Source organism: Rousettus aegyptiacus, unplaced genomic scaffold (assembly GCF_014176215.1).
Source record: "Rousettus aegyptiacus isolate mRouAeg1 unplaced genomic scaffold, mRouAeg1.p scaffold_m13_p_5, whole genome shotgun sequence".
NCBI classification, from domain to species: domain Eukaryota; kingdom Metazoa; phylum Chordata; class Mammalia; order Chiroptera; family Pteropodidae; genus Rousettus; species Rousettus aegyptiacus.
Genome location: NW_023416308.1, coordinates 121,322,627 through 121,334,928, shown reverse-complemented (window position 1 = coordinate 121,334,928; position 12,302 = coordinate 121,322,627). Strand labels below are relative to the sequence as shown.

At 58.9% G+C, this 12,302-nt stretch overlaps 1 protein-coding gene and 1 long non-coding RNA gene across 3 annotated transcripts in view; both read left to right on the top strand.

The window, feature by feature from the left end:
* Positions 1–6,230: 6,230 nt before the first annotated feature.
* The window catches only part of AP2A2 (adaptor related protein complex 2 subunit alpha 2), a 52,459-nt gene continuing 46,387 nt past the window's right edge, over positions 6,231–12,302 (top strand). Inside the window, exon 1 of one of the 2 annotated variants that reach the window (XM_016137852.2) lies at positions 6,231–6,428. In XM_016137852.2, coding sequence (XP_015993338.2) covers positions 6,362–6,428 — 67 coding nt within the window. In that variant the 5' untranslated portion in view covers positions 6,231–6,361. The remainder of the gene's footprint in view (positions 6,429–12,302) is intronic. The other variant, XM_016137851.2, reaches the window with a different exon arrangement.
* LOC118602839 lies at positions 6,968–10,693 on the top strand. The gene is made up of 2 exons (XR_004950882.1): positions 6,968–9,257; positions 9,542–10,693. It is a non-coding gene; the product is annotated as an uncharacterized LOC118602839 (long non-coding RNA).

Genomic DNA, 12,302 nt, shown 5'->3' with positions numbered 1-12,302 from the left:
ATCTTGCACCTCTTACAAGCTGGAACCCTCAGAGGCAAACAGAACCCCTCCGTCTCAGCCCTCAGCAAGAGGAGTCGGGGGCCTTTGGATGGACTTGGACGCACGCGTGGCCAGGAATCGTAATCACAAGAGCGAACAGACCCTCCCTGCCACCTCATCCCCAGCTGCTCCCAGCAGTTTCCTGCAGAAACCACACAGCCGCCCTGCCGCGGCCCTGCCCCCGCCCAGCCAGCCCCGGGATGGACTGCTGTTCTCCTTTTCTTCTGCGCGAGCGGCTTCTCCCTGAGCTGAACTTTGTCTCTTCCTTCCTCCTCATCTTTTCTTCTTTCTCTTCCCCATATTTCCCACCAGCTGGCCCCACAGTCGTCCCAGAGTGGGTTTGGGCTGGTGTGTGTGCTGACGCATGTCGAATACCAACTGTCATGTGTCACTGGGCTACTCTGCGTTCCTGGCACTCAGCTTAGTCTTGAGACCCAACTTTTGAGGTAGGGACCCCACATCAGGCGGAGCTCTGGAGAGGGCCTCGATGAGTGATACTGGATGCGCTGGCAGTCCGGGGAGTGCCAAGGAGACCCCAGCAAGAGCACAGATCTCTCTGTGAAAAAGGCGATTGATCACCTTGGATCTCATTGAGTTCAGAGGCCTTTGGGGCTAAAGAACTGCAAAATCCACCCCGGGTTCGCTCTGGGTCAGCATCGCAGACTTCGAGGGCAAAGCCTCTGGGCAGAATTCCAGGGGTCCTGTGGAGCTGCCAGCACAAAGCTGTCGGCCTCACAGACGCCACAGGTGGTACCAAGGAGCCAGAACCTGGATCGAAAGCTGACTTCTTTACGTGGGTGCACATCCTTCAGCCACGGAGAGATTGAGAATGAGCCATAGGACAGTCAAAGAGAAGCAGGAGCGAAGCATTAGCATTTATATATTAAGTGAAACATGAGCACTTTGGTATTTCATGTTTCTGGAACATTTACGAAAGCTTGAGGTTCGGCACATTCAGAAACTTCATCTATTGAGTTTACGAGTTCTTTAAGTACCGAGATTTTATTGTCAATTCAGACAAGCTAAAGTGCTTAGAAAGGAAGTAAAAGATAATTTATGATTTCAGTTTGAAATGTTGAAAATGCTTAATTGAGTTTGTAGCTGGGACCAAATATTAGGCAGAGGCCCGTTAAACATGACTTTAAAATCTGCTAGGCTTATAAAGGGAATAATAGGGTTTGTAAATTTGAACTTGACAGGTCAAAAGATTAGGTTTTGAAGTTGTAATGTCATTAAATGGAATTCTAATTATTTCAACTGAACGCAAATCTGAGTGTAGGCCCCGTGCCCAGGCCCTAAACCCAGCCCTGGGCCCCCTTTCCTGGCCCTCTCACTTGTGGAGCAGCCAGCTCTGCCAGGGCGCAGGTGCAGGGAGCCCAGGCCCAGGTCCAGGCTCTAGCCCAGGACTGGCTCACACCTGCACCATCTTTGCCTCTGCCTGTCTGCAGTGGGCGCTAGAGGACAGACAAGGCAGGGACAGGCCCCCCGGACTGAGGGGGCCTGCAGAGAACGGAACCCCGTGGTCCAGGGATGCCTGCAGGTGCACCTGGCCAGCCGAGGGTCCCCAGCCTGCGGCTGCCTCTCCAGGATGGCCACTAGTGTCCCTGAGATCCTATGGGGATCCCATACGTGGCTGGCACTGCAAGAGCACTGCACGGCTTGTGGCCGTGGGGCGTCCGGGGGCTGGGCTGCTGTCTTTCCCGGGCTGGCCACTGTTCCTGGCGTGGGGCGAGGGTGGGGTGCCGGCCTCTCCTCATTTGCCGAGTCAGCATAAGGCAAGGAAGGCCCTTCCTGGCAGGGGCAACTCATGACTTTTCTTCCAATGAGGGGAGCTTTGGCCAGAGGTCACCCCGAGGGCAGGGCCCAGGCCTCTATCACTGATCATGTCCTATCACTCCAGGCCCTGCGACATTCCAGTTTGGGGGCCGGAAGCCCAGGAAGAGAAATGCAGGTCAGGACTTCCTGCTGCTGAGCTGTCCCCTTGCTGGTGGATAGAGACATCCTCCTTGGGTGCTGGGATAAGCAAAGTCCAGAGGGAGAAGGGAGGGGACTGGCAGGTCTGCGTGCACGGAAGCTTCTGGATGGAGCTCCAGAGCCAGCACAGAGGATTTCCGTCTGTGTCCCACGTGTGGCCCCGCACAAGCCCAGCTGGCCACGGCCAGGATGGCTGTGACTCGGTGGGCGCCGTCTGGCGTGTAGGTGTCTGTCTGGTCAGCAGCTGGGCAGGCACTGGGGCCTCAAATGAGCTTCTGTGATGGGCAGTGACCCTGCACAGGGCTATGTGCTTCGTGGCACCAGTCGTGGGTTTTATGGCTCTCATCATTCTGCAACCAACCTTAAAATGCCTTGTAATAAGGGGGCAGGGCAGTAAGTGTGCATTGAGGCCACAGAGGCAGGATTTCTTAGTGGTCGTAATGGGGCAAATAGTGGACGCCCCGAAATCGTTCCTGTCCCAAACTCCTAGCGCCTGTGGAGGCGACCTTATTTGCGTCTAAAGATATAGTGAGAGATCCCAGGATGAGATCCGCTTGCGTTTAGCGTGAGCCCTGCATGCAATGACGAGGACCCTGTCGTTTTTAAGGCACCAGGCTGTGGTCATTCGTTAGCGTCACCCCAGGAAACTGCTGAGAGGCCTGACCTGGTACTTGCAGGTACATTTTCTTTCCTAAAGCTGTTTTTCTCAGGCTAACCTTAAAATGGTATAGATTCCATCAGTTCGCGCCGGCTGGGCCCTCAGAGGGAGATGTGGCGGTGGGTGGATGTCAGCCTTCGATGGCAACCCCTGCCACAAAACGCCCAAAGCACAAGGACCACCCTGTGATGGCCGGCTGGCCAGCTGCCAGCAGGTAAGGTCAAGGGGTGTATTTTCAACAGACAGCTGAGGGAGACTGGAGGTCCTGGGCTCCTGCTCTGAGGACGAACAGGACACCTGATCTGATAGCACCTGGGACTGGCAGGAGTTTCAGAGTCACTTGCCGAGCCTCTCCCCTGGCTGGTGTCACCAGCTGCACTGTTGTCATGGCCATTTACTGATGATGGACAGTGCTCGCTAAGTAAGCCCTTTTGGCCCCCAGAGGCATGGATGCGAAGTGGTCTTGATGACAAGCCAAAGGACAGGACGGGGGCATCCTGCCATGCTCTGGGAACTTCCATGACACAGCACCCATGAGCATGCGGACAGGCACTAATTAGGACTGAGGCTGGCGGGGTGTCACAGAGCCCCCGACCACTGTGGCGTAGACACGGCGGCTTCAGGGCCAGCACGGTGGAGGGTGCAGTGCGCACCCTGGGAGCCCCAGCAATCGGAACCTGTCCCGGGGAGGTAGCCTGGGGAGGGGCGGGCACTCAAACTCATGTCCCTCAGCATGCTCACATCGCCATCTGTGGGGGATTGAATTGTGTCCCCTGAAAGCGCACGCGTCGAGGTGTTCAGCCCCAGCACCCCACGTGTGAGCAGACCCGAGTCTTTGCAGACATATCTAACTCAGATGAGCTTGCACTGGGGCGGGGCGGGCCCTAATTTAATGTCACTGGTGTCTTTGGAAAAAGGGGAAATTGGGGCAAAGAGAGATGAGCACAGAGGGAAAATGGCCGTCTGTGAGCCTGGGTGGGGCCAGACCCTCACTCGCAGCTCCTCGGAGCTGGCCCTGCTCACGCCTTGGGTGCAGCCTTCAACCAGGAGAGAGTAACCCCGGGGCCCTTTCTCTGCATTATATCCAGGGCTCTCTGGCATCTCCGTCCCGCCTTCGCTCGGGCCGCCCTGACTCCAGCCGCCAGGCAGTTGGCTGTCCAAGCTGGCTGGGCTGGCCTTGGTCACCGGCTGTCACGGGCCTGCCACCCGGGGAATTCACCCCGTACGCTCTGCGGCGTTCTGCTAACTCAACTTCCTGCAGTTCTCATGGTGGCTCAGCCTTCCTCTGGGTACAACTTTGTGTGGGGACATGATTCCCAGGTCTCAAAGGGTGGGGCCGGCCTGGGGGGAGGGCAGTGTGGTTAGGGGATAAAGGAAAAGCGTTTGTGGAGGGCTTCAAGGGCAACTGAATTTTCTCTGACAAAGTAACTCTCTCTTGACAGATGTCATTACAGGGACTTTGAGTATGGGGATGGCTTCATCCAATGAGGGGAGGCTGGTGGGGGGCTCCTGCAAAGTAGGAGTCTGGGCCTTCCTCCGGGGACCCCTGGGTTACCCCACAGACCTCGCTGCGGTTCCGTGGGCCCCGCCCGCACTCCAGCTTTCCCTTAGGACACGGGGAGGCCACGTGTGGCTGTTTCACAACAATGAGAACCCAGCCGTGTGTGGCTTCGGGCTGTGCGGTCTCAGGCAGCTCCTGCCACTGTCAGGCAGAGCAGTTAGGGGCCTGAGCCCCTCACGCTCTTTCCTCAGGTGGTCCTGCTGCTTCTGAAGTGCCGCCCATCGCAGGATTCTCGGATTCCTCCTGCTCTGCACGTGGCGTGGCCTGTGGCCAGGATGTGCTCTGTCCCCAGAGCGTGGCCTTCCCCAAGCATGTCATTCCAGGTGACCACAGGTAGCCACCAGATACCAAGAACTGCCACATCTCTGTTCCTGGACAGGCACACCTGGACCCGGCCTCCAACCCTAATTTCCTGGAGGGGGTCACTGTCTGAAACCCATCCCAGAGACTACGGGAAGGACACTGGGTCCCTTGCACAACCCACGGGAAGCTGGAGCAGGCTGGGGGCTGGGCTCTTCGGACACCCTGGCCACACTCTGGGCTCCCCGGCCATAGTTTCTTCCTTCCAGATGCAAGTGTTGGGCTTATGTCTGTGGGACCCTCAGGTCCCAGGGCCCATGGACGGGGGAAAGAGATTTTGGCTCCACCCTCACTCTTGGGAACCCTGCTGTGACCACAAATGTCTAAAATGTGTCAGGTGTCCAGTTCACACAATTTAAGAAATGAAACTGTTTCCAAGCACTGCCCAGAGCCGAGGGTGGCCTGTCCCTCACTGAGCAGTGACTGTGGTCCGGGAGGACCATGCAGACTCAGGCTGGAAGCCCGATGGTATCAAGTGGTCTGAAGGGCTGGGCTGGGAAGGTGAAGGCACCAGCATGAGGTGTGGGAGCTTGCTCACGGCCGCCTGTGTGTCTCTGCAGGCCCTGGGACCTCGGCCACACGCTTCCCAGGAGGCTTGGGCAGCCCGGAGTCACCAACGAGAGGAGGTCGATACCTGGCCAGCCCCAAGCCCCTCCTCCAGGAAGCCCTCCACTTTGGGCTGAGCTGGCATTGCGTCCATGCTCCTTGTGGTCCGCTGCCTGCTTGGGGGCGGGGGCCAGGGCGGTGTCAGGGTCTGCTTGTTGAGTCCCCTAGCCTGGCATGGAGTGTTAGTTATCTCTTGTGGGGAGACAGCCTCTGGGCGTCTCCCCTCCTCCAGGAAGCCCTCCAGTGGCTCAGCTTTTGGAGGCCTTGGAAAGGGGTGAAATTGCTGCCTTATAAGGACTTGGGTCTCCACAGGTTCAGGCCCGCCCCTCAATTGGAGGCACAGAGTCTGGGTGGGGTGCCTAGTCTGTGGCAGGGGCCTGCCTCTTCCTCCTCCTGACCAGGGTCCACCCAGGTCTGAACTGTCAACGGGAACTGAGGAAGTGAGCCAGGGTGGGACAGAGGTCTCCCTGGCGGGTTTGGGCCCCTTCCAGGTACTGCCGGATAACCCGTGCTGAAGAGGGAACTTCCTCTTCAAAGCCATTTGGCTTTACAAAGGGGAGCCCGCTGGGCCACCTGCTTTCCAGATAGCCTCCCCTCAGGCCCTGCAGTGCAATGCGGGGGAGCTCAGGGGGGCGGGCACGGGTGCGAACGTGGCAAAGGGTCCTGGATGGGCACTGAGGGACCAGATTGCAGACAGGGCCCTGCGGTCACGGGGTGGGGGTGGCTCTGGAAGGCCGGGGGATGTGCAGCAGAATATCGGAGTGCTGCACGCATCCGGGCCCCGCAAGGCGGGCCGCAAGCTGCCGCAGATCCAGGGCTGAGCGGGGCGCCGGGGAGCGGCGGCGGGGCGCCGCGCGGCCCGGGAACGCGAAACCGGGGTCCCCAGAGCAGTCCCGCGCGCGGCCTCGGCCTGCAGGGGGCGCCCCCGCGCCCACCGCGGCACGCGCGCCCTCGACGTGCTCGCCCCCGCGCTGCGGTCGCGGAGAGCGTGCGCGTGCGTGCGGCTGCGTGCGCGCGCACGGCGGCGGCGGCGGCCCTGAGAGCGGCGCTGCGAGCCTGAGGCGGCTCCGGCTGAGGCGGCTCCTCCCGCGGCCGCGTTTCCCGCTCCCGCTCCCCGCGCCTCCTCCCGGCCCGCAGCGCAGGCTGCTCCCCGGCGCCCGAAGATGCCGGCTGTGTCCAAGGGGGACGGGATGCGGGGCCTGGCGGTCTTCATCTCCGACATCCGCAACTGTGAGTGGCCGCGGCGGCGGACCCGGCCTGCGGGGGGCGGGTGTCGGGGGGCGCAGGCCCGGGGTGCGGGGCGGGGGTGCGGACCTGGAGGGCGACTGTCCTGGGGGCGCAGGCCCGGGGTGCGGGGCGGGGGTGCGGACCTGGAGGGTGGGTTTTGGGGAGCGCAGGCCCGGGTTACGGGGTGGGGAGTCCGGGGTGCGGGGCGGGGGTGCGGACCTAGAGGGTGGGTGTTTGGGAGGCGCAAGCCTGGGGTACGGGGCGGGGAGTCCAAGGCGCGGGGCGGGTGGAGACCCAGAGTGCGGGTGCCCGGGGGGCGCAGGCCCGGGCTGCAGGCCTGGGGGTCCGGTGTACGGGGCGCGGGGTCTGGTTTGCGGGGCGGGGGTGGGGACCTAGAGGATGGGAGTCCGGGGGCGCCGGCCCGGGGTGCGGGAGGAGGGGTTGGGGATGCAGGGTTGGGGGCTCAGACTAGGGTGGGGGGATGCGGGTCGGGGAGCGAGGCGGGGCGCTGGCAGTGGGTGCGGGGTGCGGGGGGCCGTGGCTCCGCCGAGGGGGTTCGGATGAAGACGCCCCTCCTCAGCATGATGTCATCTCGAGCAGTCTGCGCCTTTCTAGTAATGGAGCATTTAACCCGGCGCTTTCCACAGTCGTCCGGGTCTTCACGTTGGGAGTGGGGATGGCGACATCCACGTCTTGTGGGGGAAGCAGCTTTGTGCTCCAGGCTCCCGCGGGCTCTTAAGCCTGTTTAAAATGACTCACTCCCCAGGGAATCCGGACAGGGGGCAGTGGGGCGTGCGATGGCTCTGGAGAAAGTGCTCTGCCTGCTGTCTCTGGTCAGGGACGCACGTGTCCCTTTTGAGTGGAAAAATCCACACCCAAAGGTGGAAGCGACCAGGAGGTGGTGGGTGCAGTCGGTCTTCAGTGAGTTTGGCTTTGGTGTGCAGCAACTCCTGATGGCTTGTAGAGACTGTCCCTTTTATTCGATTAAAAAATAAACACAAAGCCAATTTCCTGCTTGGTGTGTCGTATTTTTTTCCTTGTTATCCACCACGTTTTTTTTTTATTGCCTTAGATTTCAAGAGTGTCTGTACCCTCACCTCCTTACACTGGGCGGAGGGCCCGGACTGGAAGGGTGAGCCCCTCTGTCCCCTCCTTACTCCGCAGGAAGTCGCGGTGGAAACACACCCTGCAGGGCCTCTCCAAGTGGGGCAGTGTGCTCGTTTTCTCTCCCTTCGCTGTGTACGTGATTTCCAAGACGGCGCCACTCCTCATCCCAGCGCGGCTCGTGAAGCTAAGTGTGTGTGCGCTTCGTCAGGGGACCCCTTGGGCAAAGCTTAGCAGCCTTTAATTAGTCGTGACGTCTGTCCTTCTATCTTGGAAGAAGGTTGCATCGGGCAGGGCGTTGAGATGAAAACCCGTTTTCTCGGACAGCCCATCGCTCTCAGGCGTGCTCTGAGCAGGGCCGGCGCCGGACCAGGCGGTGCCTGCGCCTAGTGGGGACACGCGGTGCCCTCTGAGTGTGGGCCAGACTCTCCCCAGCCGCGTGCCGTTGACTCGCAGGCTGCGCATTTGCTGTGCGGAGCTGTCCTGTGGCTGGCGGCATCCCTGTCTCCACCCACTAGATGCTTTGGTTGTGACAGCCCAAAATGTTCCCAGACGTCACCCTGGGGGCACAGTCCGGGTGGAGGCCCCTGCTGTGGATGGGTCAGGCGCTGCCCCCTGAAAGAGCAAGTGTGAGGAGGGCGCCTGGTTCCTGACGGGGCGGGCGGGCCTGTCCCACACAGACTTCCTCAGAGACACCTTTGTGACCTCACAGTGTGGTCACCCCGGCATCAGTCACAGCGCCGTGCTTCTTCAGAGCAGTGGCAGCTTGTGGTGTGTGCCCCCCCACAAGGTGGGGACTGTCACAGGGGCCCTGTTCCCCTGCTCTCATGGCGTCTGGCATGAGATGTGTGCCTACTGAATGAGGAGACGAGTGGGCCAGACATCTCACCTGGGAGGTGGCTCTTGGGCCGCTGTGTGTGAAGGGCGGGCAGAGAGCGGGGACTTGCCTGAAGCTGCAGGGTCACCATTCTCAACCGGCGTGGCTGGCGGTTTGGAAAGTGGACTTGCCAGAGCCAGTCCGAGCTGGACCCCGGGTGGTAGGCAGAGGATTCCCTGCTTGCCACTGGCCTGTGGCTCTGGCAGGTGTGCAGACTGCTCTTGTGAGGGTGATGGACACAGCCAGGCCCTGGAGAGGGCGCTGAGCTGGCAGCCTGGGGCCAGACTCCTGCGGCCTCTCATCAGCTCCGTGACCCCAAGCCTGTGGCCACTGAATTTCAGTTTCCTTGTGAGGAAATATCGGTAAAGTCTGTTTCAGCTCTAAAATTGCAGTTCCCTTCTACTGCTCCAAACCGGTTTCCTAAACGTTCCTGGTCAGAGCTCTGAGGCCTGCCCTGCAGTTGTTTGCGCTGCGTGTTTGCAGTCTGCTTCCAGCCGGCTGGCTGGGGACATCGCACCCCTTAGCACAGGCAGCAGTGAATATGCTCCAGCATTTGAAAAGGGGCCCACGTCTTAGCTTTTGTGGCCCAGGTAGCAAGCTCATTCAGTGCCTCATGAAATGAGCTTGATCTTTGCTGACCGACTCTACCCAGGGGCCACTGAATTCACCTAGTGTGAGTTAAGTGTGTGGAGTTAACCAATAGTTTCTCTCTTTCTTTTTTTAATTGGCATTAAGAATTCTAATTCTTTACTTTGAAGCAAATATAGATTCATAGAAAGTTGCGAAGAAATGGACAGGGTGGGCCCAGCACCCCTCGCCCCAGCCTCCGAAGATGGACATCTCACACAACGGTACAGTTTCCACACCAGGAAACTGCCGCGGTCCAGTCCCCAGGCGCGCACACTTCACCAGTGTCACCGCACTGATGCGTGCGTGTGTCGGTCTGTGCGCCTTCTCACGTGCAGCTTCGTCTAACCCCACCTCCCTCGAGGTACAGAACTGGTCCTTCCTCATAGAGTCCGTGCGGGCCACCCCATGCAGCCAGCCTCCCCACCTCGTCCCAAACGGCGAGGTACCCTGCACGGTGACATCTCGTGTGTTGTCCTGTCGACATGGGCTCTTTTTTCTCACTCAGCACAGTCCCCTCGAGGGCCGTCCAGGCTACTGCACTGATGGACGTTGCAGTCAGGCAGTAGCAAAGGAAACAAAAGAACTGCTGAAATTGGGAAAATACTCGTTATTTGCCACTTATCCGGTTCTGTGGGAACTTTCGTTTGCCCTGCGCGTGTGACAAGCTGGCCAAGGAGTCGCGTACAGGGGACTCCTGAACAGCTGGGGAGGTTAGTGGCACGGACCCCACACAGTTGAAAATTCAAGTTAACTTTTGACTCCCCCCAAAACTTAACTCCTGTCATCCTCAGTGCCTGCGAGGGGTTGGTTCCAGGACCTTTGCAAGCACCAGACTCCGCAGGGGCTCTGGTCCCTTACACAGAATGGTGTAGGAGGGTGCAGAAGTCTCCCCTGCGCCCACGGACTCCCAGAGGCGGATGTGACACCCCGCAGAGGAGAGCCGACTGCGGACGTACTGAAAAAACGCTGCGGGTCAGCGGACCCAAGGGTCAGCTGTGCAGCCGAGTCAGGGCCTCTCTTTCTGCACGACCTCTGACGTGTCAGCACTAGAATGTCCTTGGGAGTATAGAACACTGCTGAAGATGTCAGACACGGGATTGGCAGGAGGATCATCCTGCCCGCAGCGAACAGGGCGAGGTGACCCAGATGACCATCTTTGTCCCTGTGAGACCAGCCACATTGCCCTGGGCAGGGGATCCTGTTTACCCCTCCCTGCTGGCGGGGCGGGGCGGGCTGCACAGCTTTGTGGAGAGACCCTGCCCTCCTCCTTGGAGCTGTTTCCCTTAACCCCCCCCAGGCGCTGCATGAAGCCAGGTGGGGAGAGATGTAATTAGCGAAGGGGAGGGAGCCCGCACCTCTGCAGCAGGTGTACCGGGGAAGGGTTGAATGACTATGCGCTCTGCTCATGCGTCCTCATAGAACTTGGTCTCTTCCCTGTTTGTTAACTTTGTTGGAATTTGGCTCCCCTTTGCACTGTTTCAGCATGACTAAAGTTTGAAAAAATTTTATTTGTTCGTAAAATCCATTTCTTATGAGTCATAAATTGGACATGGGGCAACTGAACATAGAAATTTAAATTTCAGTTGAAACGAGTGTCAATATTAAACATACAGTTGGTACTTGATTTTCCTGCATAGTAATAAAGGTCAGAATCAGAGTGTGTCAGTCTTGTTTTTAACTTTTAAAGTCTTTTAAAAATGTAATGTTCATTATGTTCATTTTAGTCTCGACTGTACATTTGAAAAATGCTGACTTTTGGAGACAGAGTGCTCTTCTTGCGTATAGTCTTTTGCACTCTTATGCATAATTTGTATTCCATAGAAACTGATTAAGGAAGTAAGTGACAGGGTGAGGGGAGGGACAGCCACCCTGCGGAGGAGGAAGGGAGCTTTTGGTCCAGGTTGATTGTCCTGCCTGGGTTGGCCGTTGTGGCTTCTAGGAGGTATCTGTGTGTTCTTCCCCATCGTTCCTCTGGCCCCTCTGAAGAGGGGACTCTTATGACAAGTTGACACGTCCTGGTGAGAAGTGTATTCTCATGCCAGATACCTGGCACTACTTTTTTCCTCTTAAAATGATTTTCACTGTTTTTTGTTGTTTTTTTTTTTTTTTTTGGCAACGATACATGTCAGGATTTTGTAGGCGCAGAGTTACTGGAAAGGGTGTCTTCGTGATCGAATGGCATCTTCCTGGCTTTTAAGATGTCACGCTGAGTCGGAGCCGGGGGCAGGTGCGAGTGCCACAGGAAGCGGCGTGCCGTGCCGGCGGGAGCGACCGCGCTGCAGCCCCCGGTGGGCACGCTCCGACGGCCCCGCCGCCCCGCCCGCTCGCTCCGCGGGCTCTGGGGGTGAGGCCGCCGTCCTCCCTTAGCTCAAGTTTCAAAACTTACAAGGACCCAACAGCTAGACGTCCTTTTCAGTAAGTCCGTGGTGAACTCGTCTGGCCGCCCTGAGGGCTGCGTGGTGGCCCTGCCCACGGGGGTGTTTGCAGCGGCGCGCTGCCTGCCGAGGTGGGGGTCCGTGGACGACGGTTACGCACTCTGCTTCCTCCTGAAGTCTCCGGAGGTGTGAATTCTGGGACAGCTTGGACCTCGTGGTGTATATGGAATGGCATTTGGGCCTGTGATGTGACATGCTGTGTGGCTTTTGGAGAAATGGCGCCCTCAGGAGCTTGCAGACAAATGAGGTGCGGTCTCGCCAGCACCTTGCCCCTGATTGCGAGCCTCCTGTGTTCAGGGGGCGCTAAGAGGGCATCAGGGTGGACCAGGGCCCTGGCCCTTGCCCTCGCCCGTGCCCTGCAGGTCCTGGTTTGGGATGGGCAGGTCCTGGAGGGAGGGCAGAGGGAGTGAGGGAGGCACGCCGGGTGCCGGGATGTCTGGGAAAGGCAGGTCCGGGTCAGGCGCAGGAGGGGTTCACGGCCTGTGGCCTTGGTGAGCATCCTGTTCCTTGGAGTTGTGTTTGGTCCGCCCCGCCCCAGTGTGCTGGAGTGAATGCAGGGACGGGGCGGTGCCCCTCGCGGGGCTTTGCCTGGCAGACGCAGCACTGAGGTTTGGTGTCGAAACCACGGTGCGGGAGATCGGAAGTGGATGGCTTCGTCAGCTCGCGGCGCAGTGTGCACTGGGTTAAAGGACTGTCCCCAGCTTCATGAAATAAATACACGGAAGGGTACTCCCAGGAGAACAGGCCACGTGATGTCTGAGACTTAGGTTGCAAAACCGTGTACTGATTCTAGCATTTGACTTCTTCAGACTTTTCTGACTTCGGTATGAA